Source organism: Eubalaena glacialis, chromosome 1 (genome assembly GCF_028564815.1).
Source record: "Eubalaena glacialis isolate mEubGla1 chromosome 1, mEubGla1.1.hap2.+ XY, whole genome shotgun sequence".
NCBI classification, from domain to species: Eukaryota; Metazoa; Chordata; class Mammalia; order Artiodactyla; family Balaenidae; genus Eubalaena; species Eubalaena glacialis.
This window is the reverse complement of record NC_083716.1, coordinates 66,555,621-66,577,122: the sequence shown is the minus strand read 5'-3', so window position 1 is coordinate 66,577,122 and position 21,502 is coordinate 66,555,621. Positions and strand designations below refer to the sequence as shown.

General features: G+C 37.4%; 1 protein-coding gene across 1 annotated transcript in view; it reads right to left on the bottom strand.

Moving 5' to 3' along the window:
* Nucleotides 1-414: 414 nt before the first annotated feature.
* The window catches only part of DNAJC12 (DnaJ heat shock protein family (Hsp40) member C12), a 29,850-nt gene continuing 8,762 nt past the window's right edge, over nucleotides 415-21,502 (bottom strand). The window contains exons 3-5 of the mRNA XM_061197841.1: nucleotides 12,934-13,073; nucleotides 6,153-6,357; nucleotides 415-927 (exon numbers count right to left, since the gene is read on the bottom strand). Of these exons, the coding sequence (XP_061053824.1) occupies nucleotides 833-927; nucleotides 6,153-6,357; nucleotides 12,934-13,073 (440 nt within the window). The 3' untranslated portion in view covers nucleotides 415-832. The remainder of the gene's footprint in view (nucleotides 928-6,152; nucleotides 6,358-12,933; nucleotides 13,074-21,502) is intronic.

Below are 21,502 nucleotides of genomic sequence, written 5' to 3'. Positions count from 1 at the left end.
ATTTTTCATTTTGCTATAGACCAATGAAAACTCTGTTTTGACCAAGGAACCCCTGCTCTAAAATCATTTTTCTTCTTAATTTTTCATTCACTTGTTTCCAAACAAAAAATAACCATAGACTACACATGACAAACCTAGTAATTCCAATCTAAAAAGGATATGTTACCTAACAGGCCCATTTTCATAGTTAGAACATAGTTTATAAGTTTATCCCCTGCTATATAATAAAAGAAATCTTGTAAAAACATTTTCTCAAATGAATAATAACCTTTTAAATTTATAATTATTAAGATTGAAGTAGAAATACTTATTCAAATTATTTTAAAAATACAGTTGAATTATAAATTCATTATGAAGTTTGGGAAAATTATTTATTTCATTCAATGGAGTTTAGACAAGTAATTTCACATTTCATTTTAAATCCAGCGTCAGAAAACATTTCTTGTACATCTAGCACTCATAAAGATCATGGTATATCAATGAAATATTTAAATATAGAGATCGATTTTTAATGGATTTCTATAAATAACATTAACAGGAAAACGCACATAATACAATCTACTCTGGATCTAAGAGCCGTAATTTACTTAAATATTGAAAGAAACTAGTCTAAAAATTTTCCTGTTTAGAAAACATATTGAGAGAACAGGATCAAGGATGGAGGAATGAATTGGTACTCAGCAATTCACAAACATGACATTTTTAAGATTTGAACGAAGACTGTATGTTGGCAGCACAGGGAATGATCTCTCTCTCTCTCTCTCTCTCTCTCTCTCTCTCTCTCTCTCTCTCTCCCCCTCTCCCCCTCTCCCCCCTATGGAGCAGGGACATTTCATATTTCATAGTTTCTGAATTTCCTCAGGAGTTCTGAAGGAGCATCCCCAGACCAGCGGAAACGAAGGTGCCAACAGTTCACATCTGAAAAACCTGTAGAAGAGAGAAGAGAATATTTTAAAATCAGAGGTAGGAAAAGTCAAGCTTATTTGTAATAGTAATACAGCTTGTTGATTCGATTTCATTGCAATAAGTGAAATGTAAGGGTAAGTCTTTGGTGTGAATTATTAATATCTTACAGAAATGGATACCAGACTTTTGAATCCTTATGAACAGGAATTGGTTTATATGGATTAGAGGGCCTTACGTGTTTAAATGCTTATTAATAAAAGGATATTTATAGATACTTCCAGTGGTGGGAATTTTGACAATTCATCTGCAAGCAAATTGGAAACTACTTTCAAATAGCTGTCAAAAGTAAAAGGTCAATGGAAAGGATCCCTGGAAATACAAATAATTTATTCCACAGTAGTAAGATTTTTTTTTTTATTCTAATAAACAATTTTGTTGAAAACTAGAGAAAAGGTCATTTTCATTCTCTACTGCAGGAAGTGTAAACTGGCAAAACTCTTCTAGCAGGCAATTTGGCAATATTTATCAAACTCATTAAAAAGTATAAACCTTTAAGCCAATAATTCTACTTCTAGAAATTTATCCTAATGAAATAATCATGATGCGCTCAAGGGCTTAACTCTAAGGATGTTTATTATGATACCATTTGTAAATGTTTAAAAAATCAAGAAACAGTCTAAATCTTCAGTAATAGAAAATTGGTTAAAAGGCTTTGATATAGTCATTAACAATGTTTTAATATTTATCACCATAGAAAAATGTTCATAACATATTGCTAAGTAACTGGTAGTTAGGAAACAGTTTAGATAGCATGATCTCATTCATAAATTCATATTTACATGGGTATTTATATAAAATTTTTTTAAGTCTATAAGGAATTACCCCTAAATGTTAACAGTAACTATTCCTGAAGAGTTGGAATAGATATGATTTTCATTTTTTATACTCTTTTTTTGTTTATCTGTATTTTCTTATTTTTCTGTGATGAACAAGTATGCCTTGTATCATTTTTTACTTTTATAATATTGCTAATGAAAAAGCAGGTTACAGAATAATATATTAAATATGCCTCCATTGATATTTAAAGTATTATCTAAATATCTAGTAGGAAAAAATATACACAGAATAGTTGACAGTGATTATCCCAGGAAAATAGGATCTGCACTCTCTTTAGAATTATCAGAGAAAAAAATCTAAAGAATTGCCATTTGGGGAAAAAGCAAAAAGGAAATTGTTTCTGACAACCTGTAATTGAAACACGCACACAAAATATGTACAGTAATATCCTTTTCATTTTAGGTATACTAACATATCTTAAAATATACCAAAATAACAATAATAAATATTTCCCTAAGTGGTAAGACTACAAGTTATTGTATTTTCTTCCTTTTGCTTGACCATATTTTCTCACATTTCTACACTAAATACATGTTATTTCTGTAGTTTGAAAAGATGTTTTCCAGTTTGGGTCCCCCTAGAAGTAGACCCCAGACAAGAACTTGAATGCAAGTGGCTAATTGGGGAGGTGATCCCAGGAGACCCTGGTAGGGAAAGGAACCAAGTCTATAAAGACCCCTCAGAGTTATTCCACTTGAAGGGTGAAGGCGCTGGGGAATTTGGCCTCCCACTCCCATTCATTATCATCTGATGGCTACACCCACAGCGTGTTTACTCCCTGGTACTTAACTGCCCACTCACTGCTGCCAAGCTGGACCCACTGCCAGAGAAAGCCCTCTGGTGGGAGCTGTAGGGTTGGCAATGCCCGGAGGATATGTTAGCACATCAACAGCATCTGCTACATATTTTTTTTACTCCAGGATGTTTGATTCTAGAATTGTATTCATCAGAAGGCACATTTATTGCATATTTAAATGAAAAGAAAGTAAAAGTAAGATTGTCTCGCACATGGGTTTTCAGATGCCGTGCTCCTTATTTTCCTGGTTGCAATGAAGAATCAGAAAATCATGGGGACTATTTGATAGAAGCTCATCACAGAAGAGGCATCAGAAGGCAAACTTCAAAGTAAATATCAAGCACTGCTTGAGGAAATTAACAAAAATGCTGAAAAGTTATGTGGGAAGCCACTCAGGGCTTGGTAAAGCTGACATGAATAATATTTCTTAAATGCTGATGTTATAAAAATTTACACTGCAGTCAAATGAAATTATAGATAATCAGGCAACTGTGCTTCGGCATATGAAACCCCAACTTTAAGGCACTACTCAGAACAGCCAATAATCTCTTAAACAGCATTAAGAAAATACTGGTAAATGCAGCCTTCAGCAAAATTGCATAATTCTTATTCTCCAACAACAGCTTTCAAAACAGTGATCCTCCCTCCTCTCACCCCCTCTGCTTCATTCCTCAACCACAGGAAGAGAATACATTTCACAATGTGAGGGTATCAAAACTGGCATCACAATTTGTTCTGAGTAAATTACAATATATCTACACTGTGGAATATTTATCAGCTGTTCATTCTTAATGAGTTCATTCTAAATATAAGGGTCTAAGGAGGAGTCCCATAGTAATAAAAGCTAACATTAAAAAAGCAATGGCCATGTACCAGGTCTAAATATTTTACATATGTTATTTACTGCTCAAAAAGACCTTACAAAAAAAAAAAAAAAGAAGAAAAGGCTTCCCTGGTGGCGCAGTGGTTAAGAATCCGCCTGCCAATGCAGGGCACACGGGTTCGATCCCTGGTCCGGGAAGACCCCACATGCCGCCAAGCAACTAATCCCGTGCGCCACAACTACTGAGCCTGCGCTCTAGAGCCCGTGGAAGCCCGCACACCACAACTACTGAAGCCAGCACGCCTAGAGGCCGTGCTCTGCAACAAGAGAAGCCACCGCAATGAGAAGCCCGCGCACCGCAACCAGAGAAAGCCTACGCGCAGCAGCAACGAAGATCCAGCGCAGACAAAAAAAAAAAAAAAAAAAAGACCTTACAAGGTAGAGGTAGACACAAACATTTTAACCATTATATAGAGATAAGAAAATGCAAATACAGAGAGGTTATCTCACTTGCCCAAGGTCACACAACTCATCAGTGGGAAAAGCTAGGCTCTGGTTCCAGAGTCTGTGCTCTTAGCTACTGTATAACAGAGAGGAATGTGCACAGTATAACCCCATTCTTTATTTGTAAAGCCCTCACAAACGAACATATGCTTATACATATGCTTAGCATAGACAAACAAAGGCTATGGAAGGAGACACACCTGGGCATCTGCATTGGTTACTTCAGGAAGTAGAAGCAGAGAAGGATGAGACTAGGGTAGACACTAAATTGTTGTCTATATGTGATTCTTTGAATTTTTAATGATAAGCTCATATTACTTTGGGGTTTTTAAATATCTAAATAACTATTTTTGAAAAGAAAGAGAAAATTTTATAGAATCTTTATGAAAGGGATTTAAGTGGGGCCTCAGTGTGAGAATCTGACATGATCAACCCCCTCAACTCTGGTGAACTCAGAATAGGTCTGAATCTGAAACATAAAGTCACAGGGAGGCCCCAGGGGTTCCGGAAGCCCAGATCTGAACATTCCAAGGCTAAATGGAGAAACATTCACGTGTTTGTCTGTGGATGCCTGTGGGTGGGTGTTTGTATGTGTATGTTTGCCTAAAACACTGTTTTCAGGACATTCGAGCTTCTGCTTTCATTGGTTTGTTATATTATAACCACTGCCAGTTATGCGGCTGATGCAGTCAACTGCAGGCTCTATGAAAGGATCTCTTGGGTAACCAGCAGAGGCACCTGAACGAAGCTCTAAGAATCTTTATTCCCAACAAGTAGTGAGCATGTAAAAGTTCTCCCCAAAGAGAGTTTTGAAGTGACTATCTCTAGAAAGACTATAGTTCACCACAAACTATCGAATTATCTTTTTTGTAAGAAGTGTTTGAGAACATTCAGGAACCTTTTACTTAAAGGCTAAATTCTAGTGGGGTGTTGTATCACAACCATGAGAATCAAGAATTTGGAGGACAGTTAAAGTGTGTGTACATAACACACCTGTACAAGATAAATAAAGTGGGATGGCCAGATAGACAAAGAAATGATAACAACAGCTAACAATTATCAAGGGCCTGCTGTAGGCAAATCACTGTGCTAAGCATTTTGCATGGATCGTCTCATTTAATCCTCATGGTAACTTTATGAGAAGGTACAATTCTGATCTCTATTTTGTAGATGAGAAAACTGAAGTGTAGAGAAGTTAAGTAACTTTTACCAAGTAATACAGATAATAAATAGTAGAGCTAGGATGTGAACCCAGGTAGTATAGCTGGGGAGCCGAGAGTTTAACCTCTGTGGATATATACATGGGTCAGATGTCTATAAAGCTACTTACAGATAAGGTATCTTCTCAGAATAGTGCAATGCCTTAGAATGCAGACTCTGCAACCAAACTGCCTCAGTTCAGACCCCTTCCCTGCCACATACAAGCTGGATAACCTTGAGAAAATTATTCAACCTCTCTAGGCTTCAGTTTTCTCATCTATACAATGAGAATAATATTGGTACCAACCTGGGCTTCCCTGCTGGCAGAGTGGTTGGGAGTCCGCCTGGCAATGCAGCGGACATGGGTTTGATCCCTGACCCGGGAAGATCCCCCATGCCACGGAGCAACTGGGCCTGTGCGCTATGGCTACTGAGCCTGCGCTCTAGAGCCTGCGTGCCACAACTGCTGAGGCCCGCACGCCTGGAGCCCATGCTCCGCAATAAGAGAGGCCACCGCAATGAGGGGCCCGCTCACCGCAACGAAGAGTGGCCCCCGCTGGCTGCAACTGGAGAGGGCCCGCGCACAGCAACGAAGACCCAACACAGCCAAAAATAAAAACAAATAAATAAACAAATTTATAATATTGGTACCAACCTCACAAACTTGTAATGAGGATTAAATAAATTAATATATGTAAAATTAACATTAAACAAGATAATAGATGTAAAGTAATATATGTAAAGAACTACACATAGTAAATTCCCAACACATGTTAGCTAATACTGTTTTATTAAAGCAGATGACGATCCCAGAAATGTATCAAGTTTTCCCTTGCAAGGAATGTATTAAGGAATATATCTTCTAGTTTCTGTATCAATGCTAGGTAAGTATCTTTTAAGGTGCTAAACCAACCCTTATATTTGGCACTACTATGTAGCTGGAAAGGTTGAGAATAAATACAATATAAAATGAGCCTTTTAATTTCACACCTTCTCTGTTCTGCAAAGCTACATGAGATGACTTACCTGGAGAATCTGGATTTTGTGAGGAGAATGACTTCTCCATGGATTTGGATTCTTTTTGCTCCATTTTCTCTGTGGTTGGACCGAACTCCTCATTCTTTATCTCTTTTTGCTCATTCCATTCCTCATTTTCAATTTTGTCGGTATGAGTCTGGTCAGATTCTTCCAACATCAGATCTTTTTTACCTCTGGCAGCCCAGTGCATCGACTACATTAATTGAAAGCAGATGTATAATATAAAATCAATATTATATAGTTTGTATATTTAAAGTTCAATATGTGGTAACACCTAACCTACTATTATAGTGCTGATTAACAAAATGTTAGACTTGACTATTAGCCAGATATTAATCAATTAATTCAGATGTTAATCAATTAATCCTCACTGATTTGGAAAACTAATGATATAAGGAGAAATCCATATCCTGGTAGAAAGCAAAGCGACCAGCATCAGAGAGATTCAAAGAATGATATGTTTTCTTAGAAAATTAGGCATAAAATTACTATATGACCCAGCAATTCAATTCCTAGACACAAAAGAATTGAAAACAAGCGTTCAAAGAAAAACTTAAACACAAGTGTTCATAGCAGCACTAGTCACAAGAGCCAAAAGGTGGAAACAATCCAAATGTCCATCAATTCATGAATGAATAAACAAAAATGTGGCATATTCATAAAATGGAATATTATTTGGCCATAAAAAAGGAGGAAAGTACTACAAAGTGGATAAACCTTGAAAACATTATGCTTAGTAAAAGAAGCCAGACATAAAAAGCACATATTGTATAATTCCAGAATAGACAAATCCATACAGATAGAAAGCAGATTAGTGATTACCAGAAGCTGGAGAGAGGGGAATAGGGAGTGATTGCTAACAGGTACAGGGTTTCCTTTGGGGGTGATGAAAAAGTTCTGGAACTAGATAGTGATCATGGGTAAAAAACACTGGGAATGTACTTAATGCCACTGAAATGTACACTTTAAAATGGTTAAAATGGTAAGTTTTATGTGTATTTTACTATCAAAAAACAGACAATTGGGCTGTGTACCTTGAGCCATGCCAGAGATTAAACCTACTACTGTTGTAACTACTATCCCCACTCTACTATTGTGACCTTCCATCCAGCCATGATCAATGAAGAGTTGGCAAATATTAGAATTCTGGGTTACACATCTTCTCTTTAAGAAAACTCATGGCACAAAGCAGAAAGTCAATCAATATTTACTGTGAAATATTTGTCCTAATTTTAAGTGGATTCACTTAAAGTCCAGTTATCATCAAAATAATGAGAACTTTCTAAATATCTTTCAATTTTTTTAATGATAATATGAATGTGTATGTGTATACTGTATGGAAGGTTTCTGGAAGGAAACACAAGAAACTGCGATGGTGGCTTTCTGAGAGAAGGGAGTAGAACTGGAGTCTGGAATGAGGATGGACTCGCTTTTTATTACATATCCTATTGTACTGTTTTGATTTTTTTAAACAAAAGTGTTGTTTTATTATATTTTTTTAATTTACAATTTAAAAAAATCAGGGACCATAAATCAAGTGTTGGGCATTGCCCACTAACTTCTGGTAAAACTTTTATATTTTTAGACAAACACAAGATCCAAAACACTTGAAAACTCTCCCCAGAAACCTGACATCCTAGAACTGCGTCCAATATACTTGGGTGATGGTCCTTTGCCAAGTAACTTAACGGTGTAATTTTTCCCACCTAGCTCTGGCTTCTGATGGTAGTGTCAGGAGTGAGGAAAAAATGAAAAATGGATCTTCAAAATGGAGCAAAAGCACAAGACAATTACTTTTCCCCATACATCCTTTTGTACCTTTTTCACGTGTGTCCTGTATACGTATTTCCTTTGTCTTTTTTTTTTTTGGCTGCAGTGTGGCTTGCGGAATCTTAGTTCCCCGACCAGGGATTGAACCTGGGCCACGACAGTGAAAGCACCACTCCTAACCACTGGACCGTCAGGAAGCTCCCTGTGTTTCCTATTAAAATGTTTAAAATTGGATGGATGGGTAGATAAATGAAAAGACGAATAGATGAATACAGAGTAAGAAAGAGTGAGAGTTTGCTGTGTCAAGAATATTTCAAGTAGAATAATTAGCCCTGACATCAACCAAAATAATAAACATAACTGTTTCTTGAAACTTCATCTGGGTATTGTGGGATGCTATTTCTGAAGCACTGCTGAACAGTGACATACTACCTCTGTTACTCAGAAACCCAAGAAAAACCCATAAGCCACATATTTGGGCAAGTTTAAAACCCAGAGTATATTATTCTCCTAATATCCAGGATATTCTTTTCCTGTGCTGCAAAAAAAAAACAGAATAAAAGCAAAGCAAAGAAACCAAACCAAATAAAACATTGATTTTTCTAAAGTCCAAGGCTTAGCGAATAAGCTCAGAAGTTGTGACATTTAAAAACTGTGCCACAAAAAAAATACAAAACTGTGCCACAAACTATGACAGGGGCCACTGCCTCTGCTACACACGTGCCCCATGTTGCAAGGGGCATCAGGCTTTTCATCTTTAGTGCACTGAGGTCTGAACTATCTCAAAATACTGCGGTTGCCAACTTCTCCCCAGAGCACCACTTTATTTGCTAGTTTAAACAAATCAGTGTAGGCAGGCGGTGGCCCATTACGTGTGTACTCGGCCAAGTTCGCTACGTGGGGCGGAGGGAGGTGGGAAGTGGGGGGCAGCGGGGAAGGGGCAGAGATCATTAGTATCTTAAAGAGCTTAGATTTCTTACCACCACAATTTCTTACCACCTGTCTCAGGAGTATTAACACTGGCCACACTGGCAGGAGCCAGGAGAAGCACCTCACCAAGAAGAAAGGGAAAGTACAAAGGGGTAAAATGCCTTCTTGTAATCTTTTAAATAAATCTGTTCATCATCGTTTTTTAAGAGAATTGGGAAATGTTAATGACATGGTGTTTATAAATAATAGCCAATATGATCACAAATAGCATGATCTCGACTAAATTAAAAGGTAGAAAGATATATTCAAATATAGGTATATAGATATATAGATAGATACATATACATAAAATATACAGACTGGAGGGCAATATAGCCTGTACACAGCCTAAAACCTTAAGTATATTCAAGCCTTCTGCCCTAATCCAACCTGAGAACTCACTTCTTCCCGCATTCAACCTATCTCTCCCCAACTGCAAAGGAGCGTCATCCTGAATCTTCTTCCCCCAAAAAAGACCCCATAAAACAGTTACTGCCACCGTTCAGTGTAACCAGCTCTCACACTAACAAATGAAGGGCAGAAAACACTGGAAGGAAATGCACCAAAATACTAATGGGGTTATCTTTGCATGGCAGCATTGTTAAGTTATTTTTTCTTTTGTCTTTCTTTTTATTTTTTGGTGTGTTCTAAATTTTCTATAACAAGATTATATATATGTACAACTAGAGTTTAAAAATTAGATTGAGTTATGGTTGCCAAAATATATCAGTATAAGGAGGGAGCTTCTCGGTGCCAGTAATATGTGTGTTGGGGTGAAGGGTGGTTACAGAGTACACACTTCACAGCCATTTGCTAAATTGTAAATGCAGGTATTAAGCATTTTTTTCTGTAGGTTTTATATCAAAATAAAAATGTTAATTTTAAAAAGAGGCAATGGCCTCAGCTGGTGTAAAACATAATCTGGTTTTGGTTTGGTTTGTTGTTTTCTTTGCTTGGTTTCTTGGGTTTTTTGCATGTGAGCGGAATAGAGGAGGCTGGTCAGTGGCTTCGTTTGTGGAGGGGGAAAGATATTGAGAAAGTTAGTGAAAAACTGAGAGGAAGAAATTCAAGAATTCAGGACCCAGAGAGCTGAAAACGTTAGATGTATGTATCACAGGTCAGCTAGGTGGCCTGTATACAATGTATCAACTCTTGCCTCAGTACTTTTCTCTTGGAATAAAAGTGCCTGCAGTCTGCCTTAGATGGGTGGTGAGGGTTAATGACTGACCTATAGTAAATACTTTGAAAGCATTTGTAGCAATTGATACAGCATGGGACATTTTTAACGGCTTATGAGAATTTTTTCTCAGAATTTTATTTTGACTGCAACCATTTTCCCACAACCATCCTAAAGCCATATATTTTGGAGCCAGAGGGAGAGCCATTCATACCCTGGATCCCTTGGGGTAAAACCATTTAGCAAGACAACGATGATTTCTCTAAGATTCTTTGAGCTGGAAAGGTGTCTGTTTTCAAGTTATTCCAAGATCCCAAAGGCCACAGTTACTGAAGTCCTCACTTCATAATCCCTTTTTTTAAACCAACATCACATATCTAGACTTAAATTTCCAACATATTCACTGACCTGAATGAATTCTTGAAATATTTTTACAAATTAGACTATCAGGAGGAACTTCTAAAATGGAAAAGAAAACTTAATAGCTAGTGAAGTGACAGGGACTTGGTGTGAGGAAAAAAAAAAAATACCTGTTAGAGTTTGATCACTCTTGGATGATAAAAATGTGTCCACCCTGAAGCTATGGTTCATTTGAGGAATTCTCCCAAGGAGATTCCTGTAATACGAACCTGTGTGACGCTGCAAAAGTGCATTGTGTAAAAAAAATTTAAAAAAATAAAATTTTAAAAAAGTGCATTGTGATTTGTCCTGCACTTTTAGGGCAAGCGAACATGCAGATGTGTTTTAGATAAACCTAAAATTTCACCTATAATCCTAAATTATAACCATTTTATTGTCAGAATGACATATATAATATACCTAATCCAAACACCCTGATGGTGATGTTTATCTACAAAAGGATGGTGATCTAATAGGTGATGACAATACTAGGTATGACAATTGTTATTAATTTCTCTAGAGTAGTGAGTGTGAAAGGATGGACAAATGAAATGCACACACACAAAAAACAACAACTAAAATGTTATAGAGAGAGGTGAGGTTTTCACATGCAGAAGTCTCTGTGAGGATTAGAACAGAAAGGAATGAAAGGAAGTTACAGAAAATCTATCGAATGAGGTACAAAACACATGAAACTTGGTATAGTGGTTTCAAAGTTCACTGAGCAATAGAACAAAAGTAAGTCAGAAAGACAAGGTTGAGCCCAAAGAAGACTGTGCAGGGAAAAATATCACTGCTGATTTACAGTAGAAGGATATGCATCTCATCATTTTTGTACCACTAATAAAAATAAATCCTGAACCAAATGCTAGCCCAGCATAATATTTCAACTTTGCTGACAAGACTAATGATGCAGCCAGTAAGATCTGATATGTAATTATTGTAAGACCTCAAAGAGTTCATAGTTAAGCTAAATTCTAAGCAGAAATGATGTGTTTGGAGACAGGACATTAGTATTTAATGGAAAGACGTCTGCAATATAAACTAGAGCAGGGACTTGGAGAAGAGGTTTTGAAAAATCCACAGCTAACTTGATATTAGCAGTTAAAGTTAAGTAACAGAGTTCAGTGGATCGTCAAGAAAAATGAACTATAAATCAAAAGGCATTAAAATAACAAGGGTCACTAATTCAGTAGCAGTTACAGTGTGTAACACTCGAGAGACTAGAAATATAGTTATGTAGAGGTGACAGAACAATGTTTATTTAGTCAGGGTTAACAAGGAATTTTGGATATACACAATGTAAAAGAAAAAAATCTTATTTTTGTGTATGTGAAGCTGTCACTATTTTTTTAGAGATTCTCTCTAGTTATTTTGTGTATATATTCAACAATCTTATGGTTAGTCCTTCATAAATACTTAACCCACCTTAAACCATATGAATATACACTGCATTCCAAAATGAGATGAAGAAAACAGTTTACATGTTACGTAGAGTGGCTTTAACTACATACTTTGAGAGTTTTTCATTGTTCTTCCCCATTACTTCAAAGACCCTCCCTCATTGTTACAGGTCTTTTATCAGTGACAAAACAATTTGCTCAAGTCTCCTTAAAATAAGAACTATCAAGAAGGAATCTAAATGTAATCTTGAAGAGCTGTAATTCAAGAGATGTGAATCACTTTATACACTAATTCTAATATGTCCCTGAAGACTTCCGTATAAGGTAACTTATGCATTCTAAGTCTCATGTTATTGAAAAATGTCCCTGTAAAAAAAAAAGCCAGATAATAAGTCATGTCTAAGTATGTAAAAACCTTTAAAATTACATTATCTCTACAATCTACAAAGGTCCATGGAAGAACAAAATAAATACATAACACAGTAATTACAGAGATTATTTTGTATTTAGTCTTTTTAATGGCATGAAGGAAAATAACACAATGGTTTAAAAAGTCTCTCTGCATCTATCCAACAATTCTTTCACCAGAATTAATAGCGGGAATAATTTAAAAATAATTTACAGTTTTCTTTGATTAATTAGGTCCTGTTTTTTATTGAATTTATTAAGCCTTGAGAAGAGAACAGGCTCATATGAACTAAAAAGATGGAGAATATGAATTTGCAATGGTTCAAGATTCGGCAGTATTATATGAGCAACTTGAGAAGCACAGTTACCAGAATGTATAAAACAGTAAATGATAACAGGGAGCATATACATATACTGAATCAAACAGCCAAAGAGACTGACAAATGTAGTCAGAGGCTCTTCTGGCCCTGATGTACTGACTTTCCCTTCACAGGATTTGGTGGACACTGTGTTATATCTAGATACTACCAGCCTCTTGGTCTTCTCTCTCCTCTTGTCTGCTGACTCTTTAAGCTACTATGTGAGTCTAATCCAGGGGCAGCCTGAGCTTCATAAATTCACTTAATCCCAGAGAGAAACCTACCGTTTTCACCGAGTCACTCAAAGCTTCCCACTGCTGGAATGGCATCGATATCTGGCTCCTTCGCCAGTGGTCATAGCGGGCTCGACTTGCTTCATTAGTCAAAATCTCCTTTGCCTTCTGCAGTTTCTGAAAAGTCTCCACTAGAAAACAAATTTAAAAATGAGCACTACTTTCCCGGAGGAGTTATTTTTAAACTCCCATACAATCAAACTGATCTCACTGAAATATGTCTCTGTTATTTATCAGCTGTGTAACCTTGGGCCAGTTCACTTCATCAAGCTTTAGTTTCCTCATTTGTAAAGTGCATCATAAGGACAAGTGAGATTTTGTACGTAATGTACCTGGCTCACTGTTTATCCACTCCCTTTACTGAGCTCCAGTGATGTGCCAGGTGCTCTCCCAGGTGCTGATGACACAGATGTGAACAACAGACATAATCTACCTCACGGGATAGACATTTATAAACATTGGAAAAATTACAATCTTGTCTACTAGGAAGAAAACTACCTTTTCTAGTGGTAGTGTGATAGAGGGTAATGAGCAGGTTAGAGGAACAGTGTAAATGAAGACTCTAAGGCAAAAAAAAAAAAAAAGCATGTTTATTTAGAGGAAGTAGAGGACGCCAATTTGGCAGGAAGACATGGGTCAGGGGAAGAACAATGAGGGGTGGGCCTGTAGAGTAGACAAGGGCCCGGTCACCCAGGACCTTAGAGGTTATGCTAAGGATTCTGGTCTGTTTTTTCTTGTAAGAGCAATGGGAAGCTACTGGGAGGTTATAAACACAGGAAATAACATGGTAGGTGGTTGATAAATGGTAGCTTTGTCACTGATCTATTTGACCAGATGGCATATAATAGAAACTTTTCAAGACCTGTTGGAAACACTTCCAATATGTCTTCTGCTCCTCAGTGAAGTTAAAACTTTCTATAGAGCAGGATACAAGACCAATATACAAAAATCTATGGTGTTTCTATACATTAGCAATGAACAATCTGAAAATGAAATTAAGGAAACAATTCCATTTACAATAGCATCAAAAAAATAAAATACTTGAGAAATGTTAATGAAAGTTCACTGAAAACTATAAAACATTGTTGAAAGAAATTAAATATCTAAATAAATGGAAAGACATCCATGTTCATGGATCAGAAGATCTAATATTGCTAAGATGGTAATATTTCCCAAACTGATCTACAGATTCAACACAGTCTCTATCAAAATCCCAGCTGCCTTTTTTTGCAGAAATTGACAATCCATATGCAAATACAAGGCACCCAGAATAGTCAAAACAATCTTGAAAAATAAGAACAAAAGTGGAAGAACTCACACTTCCCAATCTAAAACTTTCTACAAAGCTATAGTAAGGAAAACAGTGTGGTGGTATTGCCATAAGGACAAATGTAAACAAATGGGATATTGAGAGTCCAGAAATAAACCCTCACATTTACAGTCAATTGGTTTTTTTACAATTCTACCAAGACAATTCGATTGGGAAAGAAAAGTCTTTTCTACAAATAGGCTGGGACAACTGGATATCCACATGCAAAAGAATGAAGTTGGGGCTTCCCTGGTGACGCAGTGCTTACGAATCCGCCTGCCAATGCAGGGGACACAGGTTCGATCCCTAGCCCAGGAAGATCCCACATGCTGCGGAGCAACTAAGCCCATGCGCCACAACTACTGAAGCCCACGTGCCTAGAGCCCATGCTCCACAAGAAGAGAAGCCACCGCAATGAGAAGCCCACGCACTGCTACGAAGAGTAGCCCCTGCTTGCTGCAACTAAAGAAAGCCCGCACGCAGCAATGAAGACCCAACACAGCCAAAAATAAAAATAAATAAATTTTTTTTAAAATGAAGCTGAATCCCATATGCAAATATTAACTCAAAACGGTCAAAATGTAAGAGCTAAAGTTATAAGAAAAAAATATAGAAGTAAATCTTTGTGACCTTGGATTAGGCAATGGCTCCTTAGATATAATGCCAAAATCACAAGCACAGCAGCAAAAGAAAAAATGAAAAATTGTACTTCATCAAAACTGAAATGTTTGTGCTTCAAAGAACACCATCAAGAAAGTGAAAAGACAAGACATAGACTGGGAGAAAATATTTGCAAATCATAGATCTGATGAAGGAGTTGTATCTAAAATGTATAAAAAACTCTTACAACTGAAGACCAATACCTGCTACCTGGTCTTACAATGAAGACCAATACCTTCATTTAAAAATTGACAAGGGATTTGAATAGACATTTCTCCAAAGATACACAAATGGCCAATAAGCACATGGGAAGCTGCTCAACATCATTAGTCACTGGGGAAGTACAAATCAGAACCACAGTGAGATACCACTGCACACCTACCAGAATGATTTTTTAAAAAAAGATAGATAATAACAAGTGTTGGTGAGGATGTGGAGAAATTGGAAGCCTCATACAGGTGGGATTGTAAAACAATGTTCCTGCTTTGAACTACAGTTTGGTAGTTCCTCAAAATGTTAAACATAGAATTACCATTTGACCCAAGAATTTCAACCCTAAGTATATACTCAAGAGAACTGAAAACATATGTCCACACATATAAAAACTTGTATATGAATGCCCATAGCAGCTTTATTCATACGAGCTAAAAAGTGGAAACAACTCAAATGTCTGTCAACCAATAGGTGGATAAACAAAATGTGGTATATGCTACAACATGGATGAACCTTGAAAACATTATGCTAAATGAAAGAAGATAGTCACAAAAGGCCACTTACTGTGTGATGCCATTTATATGAAATAGAATAGACAAATCTATACAGTAATTAGATTCGTGATTGCCAGGGGCTGGGCAGGAGGAAATGGGAAGTGATTGCTAATGAATGTAGAGTTTCTTTCATGTTCACAACAATTTTATGAGGTGGATATTATTAGTATTATTCACATTTTACATAGTCTAAGGCTGAAGGAGGTTCGTATAACTTGCCCCAAGTCCCTAAGCTACAAGTGATGGAGCCACAATTCAAACCCAAGCCTGCCAGGCTCCCCAACTGGGAAGGCTACACTTGACTGCCTTCCTGCCCCTTCCATTTTCCTGCAATACATATTACCCTCTAATCTCCACTTTCTCCTTCATCTCCAGGGATAATAAAAATCTTCCTTATTCATCACTAAGATCCAGGTTGTACCCTTGAGAAACTCAGAGTCTAGTAAGGAAGCAGACATATAAGCAAATCATTTCAATACAGTGTGATAAAGAGAAATATAGAAGCAAGACTGGTTCTGCATGGGGAGTCAGGACATACTGTACTAGTTTTCTAAACACTTGGAGTCATCCTTGACTCTTCTCTTTCTCTCACATTTCATTTCTAATTCATTAGCAAATCCTGTTGGCTCTACTTTAAAATGTATCCAAGATCTGACCTCTTGTCCCCGCCTCCACTGCCATCACTCTGGTCCAAGCCACCATCCTCTCTTGGCTGGATTATTATACTAGCTTCTCAACTGATCTCCCTGCCTTTGCCTCAGTCTATGTTCTACACAGCAGTCAGAGTGATCTTTTTAAAAATAAGTCACATAGGGAATTCCCTGGCGGTCCAGTGGTTAGGACTCTACTTTCACTGCGGGGGGTGCGGGTTCAATCCCTGGTGGGGGAACTAAGATCCCACAAGCTGATCCCACAAGCCTCACGGCCCAAAAAAGAAAAAAAAAAAGTCACATAATGTCACTCCTCTGCTCAAAATTACTTCCATTTTGACTTTTCATCTCTCTTAGAATTAAATTGAAAATTCTTACCATGGCTACTAGGTCTGACATGCTCTGCCTGCCCTCTGCCCCTCTCTTCCTTCTCTGACCTCATTTTTTTTTTAATATTTATTTATTTATTTATTTTTGGCTGTGTCGGGTCTTAGTTGCGGCATGCGGGATCTTTCATTGCAGCACACGGGCTCTTCATTGCAGTGCTCAGGCTTCGCTCTAGTTGTGGCGCACGGGCTCAGTGGTTGTGGCACGTGGGCTTAGTTGCCCCACAGCATGTGGGATCTTAGTTCCCCAGCCAGGGATCTAACCCGCGTCCCCTGCATTGGAAGAGAGATTCTTAACCACTGGACCACAAAGAAAGTCCCCTCCTATTCCTCCTATTTTTCCCATCTCCCTCGCTACAGCCATAGTAGGTTCCCTGTTGTTCCTTGAGTACACCAAGCACACTCCAGCCCCAGGACTTGGCACTTGCTGTCCTTTCAACCAAGAACACTTTCACCCCAAGCACTCACATGACTTACTTCCTCCAGATGTCGGCTCAGATGTTGTCTTGTCGATGGAGTTTTCTCTGACCATGCTACATAAAATAACTGCCCACTCCATCAGCCCCATTCCTTTCTTTCCCTTGCCCTGCTTTACTTTTCTTCATAGTACCCCCTGACATTATATATAGTTATTTGTTTATGATCTGTCTCCTCCATGAGAATACAAACCCCATGAAGGCAGAGACTTTGTTTTGTTTCTGCTGCATCCCTTGTACTAGAGCAGTGTCGTAGGTGCTCAAAAAGTATTTGTTCAATGAATGAATGAGTGAATGCTTCCAATTTGGATGTGAATATAAAGATATTCATATAATGCTATTCCCTGAGCTCTAAGCACCAAAGAAATGACACATGCCCTTAAAACATTTTGTGAATTAGGCACGTTTTAATAGTATCAATGGGAAAAATAATTAAAATTATCCTGATGGTGCTTAAAAATACCTCATGGGAAGTAGTCAATATCCTTTGAAACAGAAGATGTTAGGGCAAATGTACAGTCAATACTGATGGTACCACCATACCAATTGTGAAACTACTGAAATACTTCTGTACCTCAATTGGTACAGAGCTGCTGTTCCTGAGCTCTAATCCCCCAAACACCACCACTTCAAGTGTTCCTCCAGCAGCCAGAGAAACTGCCAACCATGGCAGGGCACCTCCAGGACCCTGTCCAAAGCTGGGCAGCACAGGTACGTAATAGGTCATTTAATATCACTGCTGGAGGTAGTAGCAATTAACAGATTAAAGGGAAGACACTAAAGATGGGGTTATTAAAAGCTAAGGAAAACAAACACATAAAAAACATCTTGCAATAGCTGCTAGCTCCAGTGAGTAATCCTTCCTGTTGCTGACGACAGTGTAAATGTCCCAATGTATAAATGAGGTGTCACTTTTTCCAACGGGATAAAAAGCTCATTAAATTATCACCATGGATGCACATGCCAGTTACTACTAGAGCAGAGGTTGTAAAGGTTTACATTTTTATCTATGATTCACCTTCTGTTTGCACGTAATTGTTGGCCTCATTTTCCAGAGTTTCCGGAATGAAAGAATTATTCTAATATCAATCCCTCAACAGCAGTTGATAAGCAGAAACAAAAGAGACCTTACCTTTCCTGTTAGGTGGCCTTTTCCTTGTTCCATACCCTTCACCACATTTAATAAAAATGAGTTTGGATTTATATTTGTCCTTTAATATATCAGCTAATCAAATGAATCATACAAAATAAACATATACCAGTTCTGGGAAGAGAGATCTCATTTTATAAGCTTATACAAGCAAATGATGATGGAACCTTTAAGAGACATTCTGATTTAACTCCTAGGTCTACTTTGAAAATACAGAGGTTCTTTTAATTCATATTTCATAGTATAATTTGTATTATTATTATTATAGCCACAATTTAAATGTAGGCCACTTACAATTACTTGAGAAATAATAATAATAATAATGTGATATCAGGGCATGCTTTGAAAACAATCTGGAGGAAAATACACCAACTGTTAATAGTGGTTCTCTAGCAAAAAGAGATAAGAGCAGACTTTCACTTTCAACATTATTTAACACTGTATGTTATTTTTATTCCAAGGGGGAAAATGCAATAAAGAGATTTTAAAGTAGGAAAACATTGAAACATTGAAAGATTTCAGTTAGTAAGAGACAAAGAGTTCCCCTTCTTCAAATATTCAAATGTCTTTGAAGCCTGCAAATCAATAACAAAAATACCATTTCACGGGTCCTTAATTTAGTTTGAAATCCCTTTCTTCAGGCTCAAGAGAAGTTAATAAAGCATTGGTCTGAAACCATTACTGTTATGTGCACATAGGACTGGCATGAGTACCAGCCAGAGGCTTTTGATCTCAGTAACACAATTTCTATAGCACAACCAGTCCTGCCTACATCACCCACAACTGCAGAGCAAAGATCTCTAAAAGCCTTAGATTTAGATTTTTTTTTAATGAGAAGGAGAACGATCTAATGTTTACTTACAAAAAGAAAACTATCCCATTTTGTTAAATTTTTATCTTGGAATGCTGCATAAAAACAGGAAAAGAAAGTCCACTGACTCATAGTTGCCAACATTCATCGAGTTCTTCCTACATGCAAGATACATCATTTAATCCTCACAGCAGACACATGAAGTAATAATATGCTATTAGTCTACCCATTCTACCTAAGAGTATGTTGAGGCTCAAAGAGGTTGCCCAAAATCAACTAGCTCATAAGTGGGAGCTAGGAGCAATCCAGACAGACAAACCTGTGTTCATATCTACTACTCCGTCATGCTACCAAATCAGTCATTTCAGTGGCAGTGGTTGAGACTACATTTAGCAAACCAAAAAAGTGTATATACAAGTTTGATTTCTTCTACCTGCAGTTGTTCTAAAGGCTTAGCCTTTCACCTTAATGAAATATGTTTCAAAATCTGTCCAATATATTCTGGATTTCAGTCAAGCTAAAATCAGCATCAGGGTGAATTTTTGTTTCACATTTTAAAATATTTTTATCAGTAACCTTAACCCTTCTCCAAGTGTGTAAAGAACCACTTAAATTTTCAGAAAGCCATATTAATTCAAATTAAGTAAATGGTTGCTTAAACAGATTTCAAAGCAATTTCTACCCAAAGGTTGAATCATCTATCTACTGCAAGCCTGACAAGGGAAGATATTGATGTCTGTGTACCTTTTCATTTTAAACAATATTTACACAGTCCAGTGTTTCTCTGAACAAGAAGCCTTGAGGTAGCCCATACATGAAAACCCCCAACACTATAGCAACTAGAATGGCAATGATTGCACAATGATTCGTCATGCATCCTGAATAGAAATTGTTTGCTGGGACAGAAAAACAACTCAAAGCCACGCTTCACTGGAGAGGAACCCAGTTAAAGAATAATCTGTGGTGGTGGGTTTTTTTTAAGTGTTTATCAAATTTTTATACTTTTATGCTAGGACATCTATCTTAATATTACCTCTAGTTTAGAGAGGTAATTCATATGTCTCCTACAGAAATGTTCACGAATTCATTCTTTCACTCATTCAAGAAATTATGTGCACAAAGTAGCTGTCCTCCATGGCAGGTGCTGTGCTAGGTGCAAGGCATACCACTTTGAATGAGATAAGCAGGAAGCCAGCCTCACTGAGCTTCCAGTATGACTAATAAACAAATTATCAACAAGAGGACAATATGATACACAGTTGGCCACCTGACGTATATGTTGGGTGCTCTGGGGCACACATAAATCCCAGAGGAAGTGATGGCTAAGCTGAGACCTGACTCAGGAGCACGACCCAACCAATCAAAAGCAGGGCAGGGAGGTGGGCAGGCCTCGGGGATGTTCTAGGCAAAGAAAGTAATAGGTGTAAAGGTCTAAAAAGTGGAGAGCAGGGCACATTAAGGAACCAAGGTAGTTGTGAGTGGCTGAAACGTGGGGTTGTAAGCATGGTGGTGGAGAGAAAATGAGGATAGAGAGATAAGTGGGGGGAGCACAGCATGAAGGGGCTTGTACCTAAAGGCCCAGCAATGGCAAAGAATGAACTATTGCTACACGTACAATATGGGTAAATATCACAGACATAAGGTAAAGCGAAAGAAGCTACACGCAGAAGAATACATACTGTATGATTCCATTTACATGAAATTCAAAACTAGGCAAAACTAATCAATGATGATAAAGATCCAAAAATGGGAGAGGGTGCTGACACTGAACAGGAAATGAAAAGGGACTTTCCCTGGGGTGGTGGAAATGTTCTACATCTTCATCTGGGCAGTGGTTAAACTGGTTATATGTGGACAAAAATTTATCAGGTTTACACTTATGATTTGTTCACATTGCCTTAATAAAAAAGGGGAGGGACTTCCCTGGTGGTCCAGTGATTAGGATTCCTTGCTTCCACTGCAGGGGGCCTGGCTTCAATCCCTGGTCAGGGAACTAAGATCCTGAAAGCCATGTGTCGTGGCCAAAAAAAAGGAGGAAGGTCAAATGAGCAGAAATAATAGTTAAGTATCTAACAAAAGATGACTTCATACATTAGAAAATGACTTGTTTATACAAATCAAAGGGATCAATGATTTCTAGAGAAAATTAATTAAGAGATTTACGATAAGGGAAAAATTTTTTTTAATGAAGAGGGGTTGGGTCTTACCATTTGTGAAATATGGAGTTATAGACAGGTCTTAATCATAATATTTTCCTTATAGAAAAATCATATGTATACACATACTATACACATACCTATAGTATACACATATAGTAAACATAGTCATCAAATTTAAGATAGTATTACCTA